Here is a 21,212-nt window from a genome sequence, read left to right as displayed (position 1 = left end):
GGTTGAAAATTGGAAGCTCACCCCTGAGCTGAAGAATAAGCGGGTATTGAAAATGGATGGAATTGGAAACTCCTAAATAGATTTCTGCTGTTTTTCCGATTCATTCTATTCATTTGCGATGGTAAAGTTTTGTTGCATTGAGTGATTTATCAGAGTCACTGTGTTTCCTTTTCCATAATAAACCCTATGTAGCATTTTCAATGTCAATTAAAGCTAAACTGATGAGGCAAAATGACTATTTTCATTCATTTGCAGACAGGGGGCAGCATTGCTCTATTTTATACGTCACGTACCTTTCACACGGCTCCGGAATCAACTGTATGTCTGAAAGTAGCAGTTTACCTCCAAACGGCCTGTGATGAACATGTTCTCTGCTATCCTCCATCATTTATTTTTTTTTTAGAAGAATTAGCAGAAGTTAAATCCCCAGACATACTAACAGTAAACTCTCTATCTCTATAAGATGATTTGTTTTGACCATTTTGAAGTCAGTCCGAGATCATTCATTTATCTTAAAAAATGAGGTAATTGTTTAACCAGGAGACAAACAATTTCAGCACAATAATACACAATTACAGGCAGATTGAATGAACTGAAGGAGATTATTCCTGGTTGTTGAGTTTCAATTAATGCCACTCAGCTATCAGCACCTATGGCTAATTTTCAAGAGAAGCTGAATCACTGTCACTACTAGATGAAAAATACATTTTTATATATATATATATATTTTTAATGCTAACGTCCTGCACTTTGCTAGCAAGGTAAGGCACCACGTGGGTGTTAAAACTTCAGAATGCAGCGGATATATTTGATATTCCTACAAAATAATTGCCTTGTGTTTCCGTCGGCGGTTGTTGCGTCCTCTATGGTAATTTCAATCCGTGTCATACAGGCGGTTTATTGATCATTAGCGTCTCTGACGTTAATCCCACGAGCATTCGCAAAGCATGAATACCACAAAGCATCATCAATGAAAGATGTATTCCGTGTAAGACACCATGGTGTAAGGTGATGTACATCATATATTCAAACTCAAAGCTACCCGAAGAAACTCAAGATCATTATTTTGCCCCTGCAACAACAATAAAACTGCTGATAACGTCAGGGTTTGAGGTGAACAACGTTCTCAGTTTCTGAGCTCACTCCATATTCCTTACAGCAGGCTGTTAAAGACAAGGCACTGATGCATGCTGCAGAGGAGGACAAGCGCCATTTGCAGCAGTATGAATAACAAGACAAACAGCTACCATTTGAGCAGATGGATCATATCATTAATATAATAAGACAACAAACATGGAACCAGGTAATGGACAAAACGTTTTTTTTTCCCGAAGAATTCGCTGCAAGCAGCGAGTTGTAAATAAAATTCGGCTTAGTGTGAGAGCTGATAACACAAACTTCAAAAAAGGACAGAAGAAATTTTTTTGAAAAAAAATCTTTTTAAATCTTCAATAAAATGTTGAAATACACGGGGGGTGAAATCACAAATGTCTCAGACTGACGAGAGTTTAAACATCCTGAATCACTGCACTTTCCTTTAAAATAGTTGTATTTGAAAATGGAAAATTTAAGCTATTCCCAACGAATTGTTGAAAACTACCAGGTTTGTTTATGGATATGGAATGAAAAAACAAAAATGCTTGTCTTTGATTTCACAAACTAAAGGATGTGCTGTAATGTTCTTGTTCATTCGTATCATTCAGTTTTTTTTTTTTTTATCATCATAGATAAACAGACTCACTTCAGAGAGTAATGACGACTTACACTGACTCCAGTTTTTGTTTATTTGTCTAATGTAAAGATCCTGCTTATTGTCATATATTTGGGTTGAACTTTGTTCATCCTTTCGTCTTATAATAAAACTGATTGTGCAGCAGAATTATTTTCGAACTACTGTAATATAACATAATATAATATGATATAATATAATATGGGCAAGGGGAGGGATTTGCCATTCTTTAAACTTTTTCTACAAGCTCTAATGTAAGAGGGACTCTTGAGTGCGGTCCCTACTTGATGAACAATTACTTTGCCCATGGCTGGAGGAGCTAATTAGAATCTATTTATAATCACAGGGGAATATATCCAAAGTGTGAAGGATAGAAAGAGACAGAGAGAAAAAAAAAGATATAGAGGCAGCATGTGTATGTGTGATGGGGGGGGGCGGGGGGGGGGGGGGGGTCATTAAAACACCAGGTTCCCAACCATTGGGAGAGTTGTTTTCCTCACAAAAAAAAGAAAACAAAGAAAGGGAACACAACATGCAAAGTGTAGTGATGAAGGATTAGATGTCAAGGTTACAAGTTTCAGAAACTCACATTAGCTTTCAGTATCCCACCCGTGATGCAGAGCCCAAAGGCTGAGGAGGAAGTGTGACTGGAGAAGCCTTTCATGAAGATGAGAAGAAGACAGAAAGAAAAGTGTGATGAAATCCTCACAACTTGTTTGACAAAATAATATTGGGATACGGCAGCTAATTAAATGGGATAAATTGGGATTTTGCTTCTCTGGACAGCCTTCGTCTTATCTCAGTGGTTGCGTCATCAAAGACTCCAACCAGGAGCAGGATGTGCTTCTCCGCTTTCAGTGGGAAAAATTAAAACCCACGACCATATGCAGACAGACACTCAGGTCTGCATGAGGTGTTACGACCCAGAACAGATGCAAGGCAAGACGTTTATCCTGGCACTGATGTGTATGGAACAGAAACGCTCCCTGTCGCACGCACTTTGTCATCCTCTGGAGCCGACAGGTCGATGCTCTCTGCTTTTTTCCGCTCTCAAACTGTTATTTTCTGTCACATTAGCTGAGGAGGTAAACACTTTGGTTCTTTTCTCGTCTGACATTTATTCAGAGCCGACATCCAAATATAGTACAAACTGAAATACCCTCTGATCCACTTATAACAACCGGATTTGCCCAAACAAATCATTGACCAGTGCAACGAGATGACAACATTGTCGCAGCCTATAAAAAGTGACATATTTATTCACTCCACCGAGGTCCACGTCTGTCACGTTGTCCCCGTGTTGTCATCTTTTCTCCCCCTCATCCTCGCCGGACTCTCCACTACACCACCCGCCTTCTATTGCACTGAGGTAAAACACAGACCCTCTCCACTCTCTCTTTTGGAAAATACAAAGAGCTACCAGACAGCGGGTTTCCTCAGAGGCACACCCAAGAGGCCCTATTAAAGCCAAGGTTAAGTCCCACTCTGCTCTGTCCTACGCTCCATGCCACTGTACACTTGGAGGATTCTCTTATACCATGGCGCGTGGCTGCTGCACTTTAACTCCTCAGGGACACTCAGACCACTCTATTGGACGGTATAGTAATCCTGGTAGTGTGACAGAGAGTCAAGATGAGACACTTTACCGTTTTCTGCTTTGGAATCCCTGCAGGGCGGCAGGCGAAATACAATCTTAAGCATTCCATACTGTATCCATTGTTACATTTTCACTTCCTCAAAACAGCCTTTTGATTACTGCCAACGATAACAACACGGCTTTAGATTCCTGTGGAAACTGATGCTTCACTGTGTCTTCCTCATGTTTAGGAAGTGGAATCTGTTTTACACAACATGAATCAGCTTTGTGCGATGGCAGCTTGCACATCTATTTATTTTTTATGCAGGGGTTGCTTATCAATTTCAACTGGCTTGCTCATTGGCTTGAGTACTGGTAGCCCAACCCACCCAGTAACTAGGAGATTGACAGCCCATTACAGAACAGCAATCGAAAAGACCAGTGAACAGGTTCACCGGCCCTGACCGCGGTAGTTGTCAGTTGCATGGCAGAAACTGAATGCAATTGAATGCATCGAGGCATGTAGACTAGGAAAGACTATGGAGAAGATGATGTGGTCCAAATTGATGAGCAAGAAAGGGGATTAAAGGCACTATGACTGTGATGAACATGGTTGGGTTGGTGCTGCTGGTCTGAGTATTTCGCAAACTGCTCATCTACTGGTATTTACAGCACATCACTATCATATCTAGAGTTTTCAAAGAATGGTCTCAAAACTGTGGAGGAAAATTCCTTGTTGCTGTCAGGGTGTAGAGGTCAGAACGGGCAGACAGGGTAGAGACCACAGAAAGGCAACGGTGCCTCAAATAACCACCGGTTAAAACTCTCTGACTCTCCTAAATTGCCAGGGATTGTATCTTGTTATTTATGCCATATGGACGATCCACATGTGTGTGTCAGTGCCCTTTGTGGCATTAAAAAAACGTTGATTTCCAGAAATGGCGCCGTCACACTTTGTGAAACGTGGTGCAAGCCTAAAAAAATGTAAAATGTGGTGTTTCAGAGCGGATTAGAGAAATGCATAATGTGAAAAGATATAGAAAAGGAATTTTGCATCATATAACACCTTCAGGTACATGTCAGATAGGCCTCAGTTTCTTATTGTAGAAATGTGTTATTAAAGCATCTTTTTATATTTCACACAACAGTCATAATTTTTTTTATTAACATGATGACTGTAAATATGACAGAATTAGCCTGGAGGTTATTTCTAATTCACAATCCCCAACCAGATGTGGAGTTAATAAATCAAGAAATGAGCAATGAACAGTGTGGTCGCAATCCCACGTGAGTGTTCCGACTGTTTCACCATTTCCACAGTTATACCTGCTTGTGGAAAAAACACTGTTCCTGCCACGTGAGATGAGACCCTTAAAAATACATCTCATAATTCACTAAATGTCATTTGGTCACAGGGCTGCATAAGGCAGGTTTCTGACTCAGATAAGGTCACACAGAGCCTCAATCTTGCTGCAGCTGAAGAGGAGGTACATTCAAAGGGCTAAACCTCACAAAGGAAACTAAACGAGAGGGGCAACGGGCCGTGACTCAAGAGGACCGATACGCTGTCCTGGAGCCATTTCATGGAGTAAAGGGAATGTGACAAAAGAGATTAAGGTGGGCTTTGGTTAGAGATCCCAGGTCTGTTGACATACAGGGTTCTCGGCCACTGCCCGCAGGGACGGGGATGTGAGGGTGGGAAACCAAATCCAGTTATTCACAGAGAATTCCCTTTGAAGATTTTAATTTTATTGCTACATGTATTTTGTTGCCAGGGAATAGAACATGTTACATCTCTGAATGTGTCCATTTTAATCAGAAAAAGATGAACGCCTAATTTTAGGCACATTTCCTAACCAATATGTACATTTATCTCATTTAGCTCCTAGTCAACAATATGTATCAACCACTATGAAATTAATTAGACCTAGCAAAGTAAACATTTTCAAAAGGTTCTAATTGTTAAATGTGCAATGACCTGGCTTTGAATGTTGTTTTGTAATGGGAATTTTCATGTCAATGATTCACGCATTCCTTTAAATATGAAAAACAACACCCTTTGTTTATGTTTAAATAAAAGGCTCCAATAATAGTCCAAAAATGAATACACACGTCTAAAAACTGTACTTGCAAAAGCCCTCGGGCAGCTTTATATCTGCACCATCTGCATTTTTAATAGGGAAGTGCTCTAATTATCATGGTTGAACATGTTTGGAATACAGCAAAATGCAAGAGAGCACCACTGTGATCAACTGAATATGTACTTGAAATCCTGCATTCCCCACAACCTCACTCTGACATTTGGTTTGCAGAAGGTTTTTTTTGGCATTGTGTGTTCAGAAGTGAAGGTCAAAAACCTCTGTTGACTTGTCAGTTCAGAGGGTTCGAAATTTACACAGTGTGGGCGAGAGTTGAGAGTTCAACCTCTTCAAAATACCTTCAAGACTACTTAGTCTATAGCTAAATGTCAGCAGTCTGGCAAAATTACACAGGTCTGTGTCATCCGAAGAGCTGAGAGTAAATGAGGTTGTGTGATGTTCACTTCATGTTTAACATTTCACACCATTTCAAGGTTCTTTTTAAATTTCACCTGAAAGCCCAAGTTTGAGACTGGCCATATGTACATAGAGTTAGCATAAGCCCAGAGCATTTTGAGTTTAAACCCTTTCATTGTTACTAATGTTACTGTCCTACTGCTGCGGTTGAGCAGACAGCCTTAGACAGTCAGCAGAGTTATAGCATCTCTGCAAGGTTGTGGGTTTAAGTCTCAAGTCACACATTTTGTCAACTGAGCCAAAGCTAACGTACAGAGGTTCGGTCAAGACACTAATGACAGAAAGTTGAAAGTGCTCACTAAGTAATCAATTACTGTATGTCCAAAGTAACCGAATAGCATTTATCATATTCAAGACACTCCAAATTAATCTGAGAGTGAAAGTCAATCAACTGTCTGGCTAGAGAACCTTTTTTTTGGTGTCAATTAATTTCTTTAACATGACAAAATAACCACTGATCATGCATACCTTCCTCATTATTTCACTCCTCAAGTGTGCAGTTCTGACACGCCTCGAATCCTTCCTTGTTGGGATAACTGTGATAACGCAACCTTAGTTTAGACTTTAATTTCTACTGGGATGAAACACATTTCTGAGATCAGACTCAACACATTTTATAAATGAGCCCATGTCATTTTGTTACTATTATTTGAACCTTATTAAATATTATATTAACTCTTTACGTCTGAATGTTATGCTTGGGATCATGTCCACAGCTGAAGTGTTTTTGGTGCGTGGTTTATTAAAAGGAATGAGTGATAAGGATACTGAAATTCAACCCTATGTATTACTTGAACCAAATCTGTTCCTGTTCTCTCCCAGGTTGAGTCTTTCACAGCTGTTCGTTTTATTTGTTATTCTTGCAAAGGGAAAAAAAATGAACTCATATTTTCAACACTGCACGTAATTAAATGTTTATTATGTTCACAATAAAAATCCAAGCAGGCTGAAATTTGCCATTCTTTTTTCCTTCCTCTTGATATAGTTGACAGGTCCACACCTTGTTTGGGTTGTTTTGTGGTCTTTCGTGTCATTTATTTTTTTCTGGTGGGACTTACCTCTCTCTCGCATTCACTTCCTTCACTCGTGTGCCTCCCCACCTGTGCTGATTAGCTTCTCTGCCCTAATGTATTGCATCTGTTGCCCGTTTTCTCACCTCCCTCTGGGTCTTTAGCCCTGGTATTCCCACTGGCATTTCAGTGTTTGTCCTTTTCAGAAATTGTCTCCAGTGTTTTTTATTCCTTTGTTTGCCTGCTGTAAATACCTTTTGGGTTGTTCTCCTTGCTGCCTTTGCTGACTGCTTGCTGCGTACCGACTCTGCCTGCTGTTGTTGTGAAGGTTTTGTGCTTTTAGGTCTACCCCTGTTCTTGCCATTAGGAAAACACAAAAGTCTGAAAAAGATTTGAAAAAAAAAAAAAAAAAAGTGTAGACAGGACTGACATGGATAATTATATTTCTTTTCATGACTGTGAGAATGCAGAAAAGTATTGCATACTTTTTGCACAAGTGCTTGTCAAAAGCACTAAAGTAAAGAAATTGCATAAAAAATCCCAATTTGACCAAAAAAACAGCACAGATCTGAATCTATTTTTTTCAGCATTTGAATTCCCCAGCAATATCCTTGAAAAATGGACGAAATGTGTGACAGTTTGCCTCAGGAGTGATGTTGAAAGCTGTAAAGAAAATAGAAAACCTGTGCAGTGTGCAGTCAGTCAGTGATGCAGTTGGCTCAGTGACTGGTGCTCTGTGTCATGGCTGTTCAACATGGGACAAAAGTTTGAAATCTTTATCAAGAATACCAACTAGCATCAGATGAAGCAGAGATCTAGAAAAGTGAGGGATGTGTGTCTGAATCAGCTGAGTAATCGTCAATAGATAAACTGGTTTGGATGCAGCTTAATTTTTATCTGATGACAGCTTTTGAGAGGTGCAGCATTAAAATTTTGGGTATGGCATTTCTTCCTGTTTTCTCCCTGTGGGAGCATCCCGGGCTCTCTGCCAGACCACCGCAGCGTCAACACAGACCTCAGTAGAGCCAATTAAATTCAGTGTTTTTCACCAAGCCTCCAGAGAGAGCTGGCCACAGTTTCGAATTATAACTTGAATAATCAGCAAATATTCACACAGCCTTATTTTTGGAGGATCCTAAAAAACTGCATGGACTGTTAGGACTGTTATGAAGTCTGTTCATGTTTTCACTGCTCCTGTATGAGAACAAATTAATCAATTGAGTAAAATATTGGAACAAGCTAATTGAAACTTGTCAAATCGACAAAACTTAAAAGACAGAATTAATTTGTATGGTTGAGTTTATTCACCATTTAAAAAGATGAATAGTGTGATCATGACACCTGCTAACACACTATCCTTGTAAGCATATATTGACACCAATGAATTAGCTCTCTGCTTGAGAGAGTGCTGTGTAAATGAGTAGAGCCTATACACAGGCTGTATGAATTAAACAAAATGTTCAAATACCACCTCTCATCCTTGAACACATGCAAGTAAGTACAAAATAAAGCTTTGCTTTAAACACCTCCAGCTTCTCTCCTGTCCTATACATTGATAAATATACACTACAGTGTGTGATTATTTATTTCATTTTTACATTTATTTAGAACGCTCTGTACAGGTCCATTCGTCTTGCATTCTGATTTTTACCGTTATTACTGTCATGTTTGTGTGTGTCTTAAATCTTGTAGTATTCGTGCGTTTACATGGCACTAGAGAAATTCGAATTATCGCCTTAGTCCGATTATGATCGGATAACTCACGTGCATGTAAACACCTTAGTCCGATTATGATCGGAGTTTGAGAACTCCGATTGGAATCGGAGAACTCCGATTGAGACACCCAGATAATGCGATTGGAATTCGAATTTCTCTGCCATGTGTACGCCTTAGTCGGACAATTAACTGGACAATGCGAGTGCGCACGCGTCACGCCTCCCTCTCGCGACTCATGACCGCACAACTACGTCGTCTAACAAAACAGACGGCGCGAAACAACCTGGCAAACGCGAATAAGAATGTTGACATTTGGAGAGAGGATGAGACCGGGGTGATGCTTTCTCTTCTAAAAGAGAAACGGAGACCTTTTTTTCTACCTTTTCGTTCGCATTTTTTGTAAGTTAGAAGAATTTTAACTTTGTAAATAAAAGCACACCAAAGAGATGTTTTACTGATTTGTTTTTATTTTGTTAATTTCGCTGTTATTCTGCTGGAAACGGCGTGCAGTGGCACGAGCTTCCTCCACGGTCGGCACTTTAATGAGACAAAACCTGTAAACAAACTCTCCCACCAGTCTGCTCCGAACCCGAACCCAACAAGAAGAGAGAGTTTCTGGTCCGTAGCGACGGCACAAAGCGTAGCATCGAAGAAATTGTGTTGTTGTAGCCCTCTAACAGCACACGACGTTCTTGTCTGCCTTTTAAAATAACCATGAGCACAAGAAATACGGTACACCTTATCTGTAAAGTAAGCAACGCGTACATTATGAACTATCGTACATATCATAATGATTTAATATGTCAACCGAAAGCAGCTGACCAGCTGAAAAGACTCACTCCACCCCCTAGTGTTGGGAGGAGGACACGTTCCCGTCAATAATTCGAATTTCTCAGCTGCATGTATACGGGGACAAGGTGAGAACTCCGATTGGACGAGAAAACCGAATTATTGCTTAGTCCGATTAAGCTCTGCATGCAGTGCGTTTACATACTTACTTAATGGTTACGGCCAAATAGTTTTGCAGGTAGAGTGCTCTGACACATCTTCCCTGGATGCGCTTGTTGGATAAAATAGCAAAAATGTTTAGTTCATAATTCAATAGATAAATATAACTAATTTTCCTGTCCAGAATGTTGTGTGTATTTCTGTAAGTTGGTGGTGGTTTAGTGTTTGCAGTCACAGAGCTACTTCTCAAAGACCTGTGTAATGTCATGTCTTTTTAAAGAGGTCGCTCAACAGGCCTTTGAGAGGCGCATCGAGTCAGCATGTAATGGGTGAAAACTAAACTAAACACTGGTGCCTGACTGAATTTGAGCCAGCTAAATAAGCCATGCTGTCTTTGTCTCTTATGGAATAAGACAGAATTTTGTTTTCTGGGTACCAGAGGATCTCCTCAAAGACCTGTGAGGAAGTCAGCGAGTCTGAAGGCATCACTCAGGTTTTTTAAGGTGACACGAGGTTGCTCACATCGCAAATGAAAACGGCAATGAATGTTTTTTCAGTGAACGTGTTCCCCTTTTAAAAGTTTTCTCTCTCGCTGGTTTGCCTCGAGTGTTGAGGTTAGACAAAATACCAAACTGGGACCTGTGTGGGCATGGAGACGGAGCTGAGCAGACAAATCATTCTGCTAATATTGTCTACAAGCAGCCAGAGAAGGGAACCTTTTGTTCACCTGCTCTTTGAAATGTTAAATATAATCCCAAACACAAAACAATGAAGGTTGTCTTTAAAGCTCAGCGGAAGCGAATGGTTATCAGGCCAAAAATAGAGCAGGAACAGAGTTGGGACGAAACAGTCGGCAGCCCAGATATTCAAAACTCTGTTTACATTATAGCTTTTAAAAAAAATTCTTTGTTCAGCCAACTCTGATTTTCAGTTTGAGCTGAGTGTGAGATGTTCAAGCGGTGGTTCTGGTTATCAGGTTTCTATTTCTGCTGTCATAAAGGTCAGCCTGCAAAAAGCTTAACATTTTTATTGGAAAAACTTTATAAAGGTCTTGATGAGAGTTTAGTGACATAAAAGGAAGCATATATATACCTGAAATCATCCATTCAAACCTGTTTTATTTACACAAGACGACGGCTAACAAGCTTGATGCTGATGGAGTGGAGCAGCTCCAGAGCGTGGTATGGAACTGATGACCTTCTCATACAAAAGCGTTTGAGAGCAGAATCTGTTTTGAGGCTGTGGCGGGGGAGGGGCTGGTTTGAATGCAGAAGAATCACAAAGAATCATAAATCACGAACCACAAATCACAGTCGTCACATCCTGGCTATTTGTGGCTGAATTTGCCCAAGTACAGGGCGCTGGAAACTCACGGCTCCTCCCCGCCGGTTTGTGGGTGATAAATGCCACCCCTGCTTTTGTCAACAACAAAGCGCACGCAGACAAAAGGCCTTGATGGTGAGTAATTGTTTTCAGGGCCAGTATGTCGACTTTTGTGTGTGCATAGCAATTTTTGTGAAAGTGAAATATTTGCCTCACTTTCCCCCTTTTATAAGCACTCATTGCAAAGCGCACCAGGCCTAATGTGCTGCCAATGTGATGCATGAAGGTATGCGTCCCGTGAATAATGTGATGGTGCAACTGTGGTCATTCCCTTCCTGCTTGGATCTACATGGGGTGTAGAAGGATCATCTTAACCTCTTGATTCCTGTTACTGCGAGCAATGGAAGCAAGCACCTTGGCAATGGGAGGCGACTGGGAATGCAGCTCCAAGATGGAGAGATCATTGTCTTTGTCGCTTGTTTCTCATGTGACAACTACACACACGGGGAAGCACACAGGACAAAACACGATGAGGTTGTTAGCCCACACATATCTGTCCAAATCAAGTCTCTGACAAAATACATGCAGTATTATTAGCTAATCAGTCGATAGTCTTTATGGGTTTGTTGGCTTGCATGGCTTTTGCTAATTAATGTTGGCTGGCATTTTCCTTGTGGCATGAAAGAACCTGAAAATAATATAATATAATATAATCTCAAAGCGGAATAGACGTAAGAAATTCCTCACAAATGTGTAACGTCATTAGCATGATGAAAGCTTAATATACCAAGGAATGAATCTCTGAGAAAAATAGATGAACAGATTTGTCTCATAATCAGTGACTTTCATCTTTGTCAATCATGTGCTTTGCAATATTTCCAAACAGCCGCACTACCTGCCAACCGTGCAAAACTCACCTAGGACATCGCATGAGCAGCTTTTACTGTCTGCCACTGCCAGGAATGCACAGAAAGGCAAAATTCTAATTTGACATACATGTATGGACAACCTTCTACAGTAAGCAGCCTCCTGCATGCAGCCTGGACACACTCTTTCTATTTTTTGTGACCGTTGCCCTGCTCGGGTCAAGGGTAATTACGATATGGATGTCAGAGGAGTGGTACACATGAGCTGTGAAAACCTGCAGCTGAAAGGCAATCTAACAGGAAGTCACGCTCAACCACAACCTGAGATGACACTGCTGGAAGTTTGAGACCCTGTCCTGAAAGCAGAGCTTGCAGGACAGGATATGTGAGTGTGTGTGTGTGCCCATGTCTTATGTTGTGCTGTATACACTATGTTTTTCAAAAATAAAAACATTCATAAATACCTTGCAGGTGTTGTCCACCCAGAAAAGCAATAAGAAATCCAAATGACTAATTGTTTTAACTCTATATTTGTGGTCAATAACAATTAAAAAGCTAAACACTAATATAAGAAATGGTCTCAGTATTTGTCTCTGCAAGAACTTAACACAAAGCACATCCAGTTTATCACATCCAGTTTTGGTTGATATAACTGGAATACCGCCACAAATGATGATTTTTATTTTTCTCATTTGATTTATTTTTAAAGGTCCACTGTACAGGATTTACAAGCTTCTAGTAGTTAGATAGCCTTTTGAAAACTGGGCAGCGAGTATAAAAATCCTGTGGCATAAACGCAAATCTTATTATGTAATGAGCTGATGATCTGTTCCCCTTCACAATCAGCTCATCATCAGAGCTGATTCCAAAATTCTTTTCAATAAAATTCGTCGGAAGAGGGAAACTCGTGAAACCTGCAGTGTCATGCATTCCAGGATCAGAACTAAGGAACACTAATTAGGAGGTGTGTCTTAACTGTGCCATCAGATATTTTTTGTGAGGGCAAACCATGCATTCTTTAAAGAAAAATTAAAAACTAAAATTCCCTTTTTTACACGAACCGCCTCTCTCTGTAGCTCAGTAAGTTCAAAATCAAACTAAGGGGCCAAAGCACTGTGACTCAAGTTTACAGCAGAATGAAGTGTCTGCCACTGACCATGTCTGTGCTGGATGCTTGTGGATCTTCTAACATTTCTCAAATGTTTTTGTCCCCTTTTATCCCCTCCTCCCCCGCCTACCTTCGTCTCCCTTATACCAGCCGGGTCCCGACTCACTGCTGAGCAGCAGCTATAATTAGTGTTTTTGCAAATGATTTCACTTGACCATTTCAAAGGGATCTTTCTGCTTTGTAGCTGTTCCTTCTCGCAGTTACAAAGAAGTTTTTTTTTTTTTTTTTTGTAAAGCAGGCTTGTCTTCTATAAAGCCCTCCTCACCAAATGTGTTTTAGAGGCATCACATAGGCAACAGTGTTTTTCCAGGCGGAGAAGTAAAAATGAATGTCAAGGACTGAGGCACTGCTGCCTCCTTTATTCTGCCTTATGTCACGTCAACCTCATGTCATCACTTCAGAAGCCAGAGCACCATTAAGTAGAGAAGTTTATAAAATGCTGCTTTTTTCTGTTTCCTAAGTTACGTCATTATAACTTTAAGTCTTGACTTTTAGAACTGCCACATTCATGCCTGACCTCGGAGACCCTCAGGTCCATCAAACATGTGCTGCTCAGAACAGAGATTTATTTATGACTCAAAGGCCCCATGCAGAAGGCCAGCTGAGAGAAAAAAAGGATTTCCAGCAAGAAGTCAGTGATTTATTACGTGTCGGGCCTGCAACTTTTGAAGTGGTGATGGAATTATTAAGTGTTATCCGAATGTCCTGAATTAATTCATTCTCAACTCATTTGGGATGTGCAACCAATTTGGCACTGGTACATACATTATGGTGATGTTGTGTTCAATCATAAAACTGGAACGCTGAGGGACACCCTCTCCAAAATTTCATGGAAAAGGGTGTTACTTTTCTGAAACCGGAATAGATAAAAAACATGAATTATGGATGAACAATAGCCCAAAACTTTAACCCTGACTTGTCTATGTCTATTTTTTAATGTCCTGCTCTTATCAATTCTCTTCTCAGCAATGTGCTTAAAAACCACAAGGACTGAAACAAGATCTGAGAATGCATCAGGACATTTGCAGAACTCTGATATCCAGCAGGAAATGCTTTATTGATAACAAGATACTTGAAACTCTGGTACTTTTTATGATCATCTCATTTCTTGCTGCAAAGCTGTAATTCGATATCTTTACACCGCTGATGGCAAGGAGAAAATAAGGATAGACAGATAGATATTCAAATTTTGTTTCAACTTCACGTTGGTGTTGTTCTTCCATGTTTTCCAATACAATTAAAACCAAAACCAAAACTATTTAAAATAACAGAATGAACATTAAGGGATAGACTTTTAGTTGTGCTCCCAGCTACCACACAATTATTGTTCATTTTCAGTTGCATTTTAGCTTTTCATTAGCATATATTATTTGTTTCCATATTGTTCATCATGGACTTAGCACTGGTAAAGGTCCAGTAAAAACACCCTGTAACTCTACTGGCTAGGAGGTGTGTTAGGATGAATTCACAAAATTGATTCAAACAGACAGAGAAAAGTCTCAAATTTGCAATGCGTACTGCACCGTTCATCGCCCCAAATTCCATTTCATCCGGCCCTTTTCTACATTTCTGTGGGCCCAGGGTCACTCTGCTCCTGGTCTTGAACTGCTACACTACTTGAGTGTTCCCACTAGAGTGCAATAACTGTAGGTCTCCTGTGGTGTCAGGACCCCATACTTGTTCTTCCATTAATACGGCGACAGAGCTGCCCGGCCGCTGTCCGTGGTGCTGATATGCAAGCCATGGCTCTGTGATGGAGGAAGCCTGCATGCTGCTTTGACCCGCACATGCGCTGCCCCTTACCCCCTCTCTCTCTCTCTCTCACACACACACACACACACACACGCTTATTACTATAGCAGTTTAAACCATCCATTGCAGCCATTTCTCAAATATTGTAATAAAATCCCCAACTACACCAGTGGCTCACTGTAAAAAAAGGAAGAAGGAAAAGAAAAAGAAAAATAAGGAAATCCAGCTTTGTTGCTGCCTTCGAAGGTGCAGCGTGTGTTGTGTTACTCTTTTGCCGAGGCAGCCCAATGGGGGTTTTGTCATACCTAAATTGTGTGTCTTTGATGCTATATAATGTTCAATTATTTATGGTTCCGCACCAGTGCAGTGCGGCAAAGAGAGGGGTACAGAGCAAGACTTTACTTTCTCTCTCTGTAGCCTACTTCCTCTGGGAAAATTATGAAGTTGTCTCCATTGGCCATAGCTGCATTCGGTTGTGTTCGTCCTCTGTGCGATTCCTGCTTGTGATCAACAACTTCACACGGCCGTGGTGGCGGCGAAATGTAAAGAACACGAGTGGGGAAAAAAAAACACAATTTCCAATTTGATCTATAAAAGGAAATCTTGTGCGGAGCATCGTCTTTGTTCCCTCCAATTAGCTGCACATGCACATAGAGAAATCTCCCCAACTTCTGATCATTAGTATTTGCATAGTTGGTTGCCACTTTGCCCCCTGTGGTTTCACTAAACCCGTACCATAGTCTCTGTAATGAACTTATTTTGCATACCTACATCATTATAGCTCAATGGCAAAATATCAACCACAGAGGGGCCAGACCCAGGAGGTGACACAGTCTCGCCGCGTACCGCAGCACACTGCCTGTGGGTGTCTAATTGCTGCTTGTATGAAGGAACTCCCCTGCTCAAACATGGAAACATGGAAACAACAAGTGAATTCATGCCGGTTTGTGAAAGTAACTACACAGTGACAGTATAGTTTTATATGTGTAAACTTGACTAAAGTCTCTCTAATTTCAAGGAACTCCCTGAAAGAAGCGACCCATGGCTTTCTCCATTTTCCAACATGCTGAAACATGCCTGTCTTTAAATCAGCCCTTTCAATAAAACAAAGGACACTGATGTATATAACACATAATCTGCTATTTTTTAAAGAAAAAAAAAATACCATAATGAGTTTTTCTTTTTCTTTAAAAGATAAATAAATACATAAAAAAGACTATGCTCCACTGGGGTCTAGAATGAAAATTAGCATCTGGAGATGGGGGTAATGTGGAGTCCTTAAACTCTGTCAACAAACATGGAATTATTTGTAATCTGGATATTCATCTGACTTTATTCACTCCCTGCTTCTTCTGTTGTGTCCTGATTGCATCTGTGGAAGGCGTGGAGCAACAAAGACTATGTGGTTTAGCTAAATGCTAAACGACGCCTCCGCGGGGAGCTGAAGGAAAAAGTTCACTTGCTGGCTGGAGATCGCATTGGCTGTCTGAAAACTTTGCGCACGTCATCCGTCACGTGCGCGCGCCGTATAGACCAGGAGCAGCTTCTCCTATAGGGTATAGATGCAGGATTCCCGAATTTGGGCCGCACGATCCCAACAAGTGGGTGCTGTTTTTCATCCCCTGCCACACTGCAATAGCCGCGAGTGCCAGCGCGCCGTCCACGTGACTCTTTTCAATTTGCGCCGAGTTGATCAAATACAAAGCGCGGCTATTTTTGGTGAATATTGGCTGAGCGTCTGCACGCTCGCGTGTGCGTGCGCGCGCGGTGAGGGGAAAAGGAAGAGGAGGACGGGGAGGAAAGGCAGCCAGTGAGACACAGATCAAAGTTGATTGCTCAGTCGGCTCCAGGTGAATGTCTGTTGGTTTAGCCTCCTGCTTCACGGGACCATGAACTCATCAGCAGGTGCAGGAAACTACCGCAGGGGATCCGCCAAGGGAGATAAGGTAATGATCTCACGCGCTCAAACATATTCTTTGCATTCAACTGTCATGGTAACATGAAACATCGCCGTCGGCTGAAATGTATTTACTGGGGCGTCTTAATGATGGGGATTCCTGATTTTTCCGGGTGGGACGCGGCGGCAGCCATCGGATTTATAGTTGCTGCTTTTTCCCTCCTTCGTGCAAGCGCGACAGTACATTTCAGGACGACAGTTTGTTTTTCAAAAGCAGGATCCTTCATGCAAAATGAGCTCTACTGGTGCAGTGTGAAGTGCCTCATCACTAGAAGTTCCCCCACACGCTGTCGTAAGATGTTTGTATATGTATATATATATATATATATTTAAAAAAAAAAAAAAAAAAAAAAAAAGAGCGCAGGACCTCAATTGAGAGTCGCTCCGTCTTCTAAACGTGCAGGCAAGTAGAATCTGCTTGTCCTGATAAGTTCTGATGCGGCCCCCCCTTCTATCTCGCCCTGGTATGGCTACGTTGTACTTGAGCGATGTGTAACACATCTCCTATTGAGGCTGGATGGCTGCGCGGATTGTTCCAGCTTTATATTCTCAAAACAAGATAAAATAAAACATCACCGATCCACCCTCGGGACTTAAAACCATCTGTCCGCCAAGTGATGCCCAGCCAATAGCACTCCCATAATGACATTTCACTGCAGCTCTGATATAAACGATTCAAAGTTGCATTACACGAGCATCGATTGCGTTGTCTGTACGACGAAATGATATTGCATCTCTCTCTCTCTCTCTCTCTCTCTCTCTCTCTCTCTCTCTCTCTCTCTCTCTCTCTCTCTCCCCTTTCTCTCTCTCGCATTGAGGATGAGCTGCACTTCGTTTTAACCCCAGCTATTGTTTTTCTGACCTGTTTCGTGTTATTTCGTTGTTCAAGGTTGATTGAGACATCGGTGCGCACTGTTATTTAGATTTCATAAGAGATAGCCTATTTCTTTTATTCTCCCACCGCAGTCATGTGCAGTGAGGAGGCGGGTAAGAGGGTTAAAAAAGCCTTCCTCAGCACACTGATTGAATCAACTTCGTCGCATTTACATATCAGCGTTCCGCATCGTCTGTCAATGTGGATGAGGCGGCCGTGGGCATTCACCCATTTGCCATTGACTTTCCGCAGATAAAACTTTGACTGACTCTCGGTATCGTCCCGTGCTAGAGTTAGTTTGCCCTCTGCTGGAGGCGTAAAGTCACACAGGCGGCGCATGTCAATTCTATCGAATTGGACCCGAATTTCGTTCCGTTTGCTTCCAAAATTGAGGATGCATGAAAGGGGCCATTCGGAGGAGGTGAAACAGATCATTTGAAAACTAGGAGGCCATTTGAACATCACGTAAGGTGATGTTTGTTGTGACAGTGTTTCATCTTTGCCCTTTAAAAACTCCTGGACGCAAAACCGTTCAGGGCAATTCTCAATATTGCTCAAAAAATATAAAATGATGATGTCTAGAGGGTGTGCATTTGCTCCAACATCTTGACAGGTGAGGTGATTGATGCAGCTCTGACAATGTGTCAGGAGTCTTGGGCAGAGATGAGGGGAAAAACAAACAAACAAAAACTGCAGGATTACTCTTATCTGTTGCTTGGAGGTACGTTCAAAATGTTAATGTGCTTAAAACATGCTGCTTGTGCATGATAATGCTAACATGAAGTTTCACAACTGTCACCGCAGACAGATGCCCCGCAGACACTTTTCTAGCGTCAACGACTTAAATAGTCCGAAGTCATGGGTTAGCCAACAAACAAACAGCTTATCAAGTTGCCTCTGCTGAGTGGAATTTCTGACGGAGCAGCTGGATTGAACACAAAGTTATGTTCTTACATACTCTCTATATGGCATCTAGATGACTACATGAAATCAGTCCAAAAGAAAAGGAAAACAATTCCGGTATGAAATGAAAACCAAATCAAACCTCTCTAGGCACCTGTATCAGTGATTGGTTGGCTGCCATTTGTTTAACTCCTTAATGATGTTGCAGTCAAATGATTTGCCTTTGCTTTCCGAGAAGAAGAATGCCTGTTATGTATTTTCTTTAATTGTCCATACTTTCTTAAACACAGAGAATTCTAAATGTTAACAGACAACAGACAACAGTCTTGATGGGATTACTTTTTTTTTTTGCCGTATCAAAAAATCTGGTATATTTTTCCCTTTTCATAAATTTGTATGTAGATTTCTGATCTCTACGTTACTGTTGCTGTTTATCTCTGTTTTGTGTGTTGTTGCCTGCAAACTGCATTTCTTCTCAGCCTTTGCCACGTAGGACATTTTGAGGGGGCATCACAAAGCAGCCAAGGGCACCAAAACATCCAGCGGTTGGTCTAAGCCAGACTACATAATTAAAAACTCAGACTTTATATACTCTCAAAGTTCAAGAGGGATCCTTAAACGGTCCATTGGTGAAAGATGCCAAGCAATCAAATGCCTTCAAAGAACTGTTCTCATGTCCCTGATCCTCCAAATGACTTTCTCCAAATCCTCCAAATGAGCACGAGACTAAGTCCCTCGCCTCAATGTATTAGTATTTTAAGAATGCCTATGTGTTCTTAGTACCAACACAGTATAGCTGGTTCTGCTTCACGGAACCAAGATTCTCCATCAAAGACCATCTGAAGAAGAAGGAATCTGAGATTTCAATCTGAGATCGGCCTGTGTTGCTGTACGTTTTTCCAGCTTTTTGTTCTTTTTGTTCTTTTCAGCCTGTACCTGCCTCCAGCCACTTTCTTTCAAACTTCTCCTCAGGACTAGGAACAAGTACCTGTGTGCACTCCACATTTCTGCTGACACCACTCTCAGCTCGTTGTAAAGCCAGGGAACACACTAAAGTTTCTGTGACCAAGTTTGACTTTTTAAGAACTTGCCAACACAGCCCATAAGATTCTACTATAATCAGAGTTCAGTTTGCATGGAAAAGATACAATAAGTCTGGCGGTGATTATCCGAGCGACAGCCCCTTTCCAGAGGATAGAGACAAATCTGAGGAAAATGCCGACACATCTTCACTAAAGCTCATTACGCCAGATTTAGTTGTGATGATCCGGCCCTGGAAATAAGAGGGATGTGACTTATTCGCTCTCACAAGCTAAACTGACAGAGATACACTTATTATTGTAATTTTTTTAATCTCCTCCTCTCCTCTGACTCTCCCCCTGTCCTCTCCCTCCTCATGTCTTTTCTCTGATACATGCACTTCATAGCTAACTGCAGAAATGATCAACCTCATGCTCTGCTGGAAATCAAATTTGTACAAAGGTAAAGGATATATTTTTAGAACAGAGCTATTTTTATAACACTCATAGATCTGTGGATTTCAAGCAGTGTGGTATTTAGACATTTTTCTGTGATGTAACGGATGCTTCTATTAATACATCTGCAACGGCTTTTGATGGTGTAACTGATCACTTTAAGTCCTGTGTTGAGGTATTCATAGTGAGCTATGTTATTAAAATGTGGGCACGATGTGGCAATTTTATTGGTTTTAACTCAGTGTTTAATGGGACGCCGTGGATCCTAGTTGCATCATCTTTCCTGCATGAGAGACAGCCACACCTTGTTTCAGACAGAATAAACCCAACTGGCATCCGCACTCATGCCTGGGTGCATTGTTGCACAGTACAATACTGGACTGCAACAAGATGATTGATGTCTTTCATTTCATTTTGTCAGTGGTTTTAGTGTAGACACTGATCGGTGTATGTGATAAATTGTTGAGCTGGGTTATGCTATTTTGTCAGTTTAAAGGGGCCTATTATGGCCATTTCCAGATGTAATAAATTAATTTTAGCGGGATTTCCAGCGATAAACAAGGTTTGTTTGATAAAAAAAACAAAAAAAAAAAACAAAACAAAACAGAAACTCCAAGTTTGAGCTTTACACTCTTACACAGCAAGCCTTTCTCTCACTCAGCCTGAAGAGGCTGTTTTGGCTCTATCCCCCCCTCCACTACCTGCTCAGTCTGTGGCTCTGCCTTTGAACAGCTCACTCCCTCGTGATTGGCCAACTGCCCACTGCTAGAGCTAGCTAGTAGGGAAGATGTCTACTAGCTCTCATGCGGTGACACCTCAACCACATAAAAAGAAGAAAGATATGATAATCAGCTCGACGTAGGAAGTAGAGTAATTTCTGAGCAACTCATTTCAATACCATCTAGCCCATCAGGAAATGCATAAGTTGTGATTTGTCTTGGTGTGTTAGTTGGCATGCTAGTAATGCAAAAACACTTGTTAAGGAGCTGAAAAAGTCATGTTTTGATATTAGCTGTTTTATATGACTTAAATGGCCCACAATAGTATTTTCATTTTTCATTTTTTTAAACAGTGATATGCATTTCTGTGAGTAGTCCCTCCTCTGAAGCGAGTTTCACTTTTGGGAAAAGGGGTGCTAAAAGAAGCAATTCCGAACCCTTTTCTTGTCCCCTTTTCAAACACGTGAAAGGTAAAACAAAACATAATTTTTAGCAGGAAGAGAAAAAATAGGATTTATTGTGGGAGAAAGGAAAGGAGGGCCAAACATATTTTTCTGGAGATCTAAGGACTCTTTTAGGTGATTAATTGTGTGAGGCTGCCTCGCTGGTGTTGTGGATGAAATAAAACAAACGACAAATGG

General features: G+C 41.1%; 1 protein-coding gene across 1 annotated transcript in view; it reads left to right on the top strand.

Moving 5' to 3' along the window:
* The first annotated feature begins 16,162 nt into the window (after positions 1-16,162).
* Positions 16,163-21,212, top strand: part of LOC142885200 (A-type potassium channel modulatory protein DPP6-like) — a 77,500-nt gene continuing 72,450 nt past the window's right edge. The window contains exon 1 of the mRNA XM_076021426.1: positions 16,163-16,589. Coding sequence (XP_075877541.1) covers positions 16,533-16,589 — 57 coding nt within the window. The 5' untranslated portion in view covers positions 16,163-16,532. The remainder of the gene's footprint in view (positions 16,590-21,212) is intronic.

The sequence above is a fragment of the Nelusetta ayraudi genome, unplaced genomic scaffold (genome assembly GCF_046127955.1).
Source record: "Nelusetta ayraudi isolate G7.1 ecotype Tasmania unplaced genomic scaffold, CSIRO-AGI_Nayr_v1 ptg000011l, whole genome shotgun sequence".
Taxonomy (NCBI): Eukaryota; Metazoa; Chordata; class Actinopteri; order Tetraodontiformes; family Monacanthidae; genus Nelusetta; species Nelusetta ayraudi.
The sequence above is the reverse complement of the archived record's forward strand: the minus strand, read 5'-3'. Positions and strand labels throughout refer to the sequence as shown.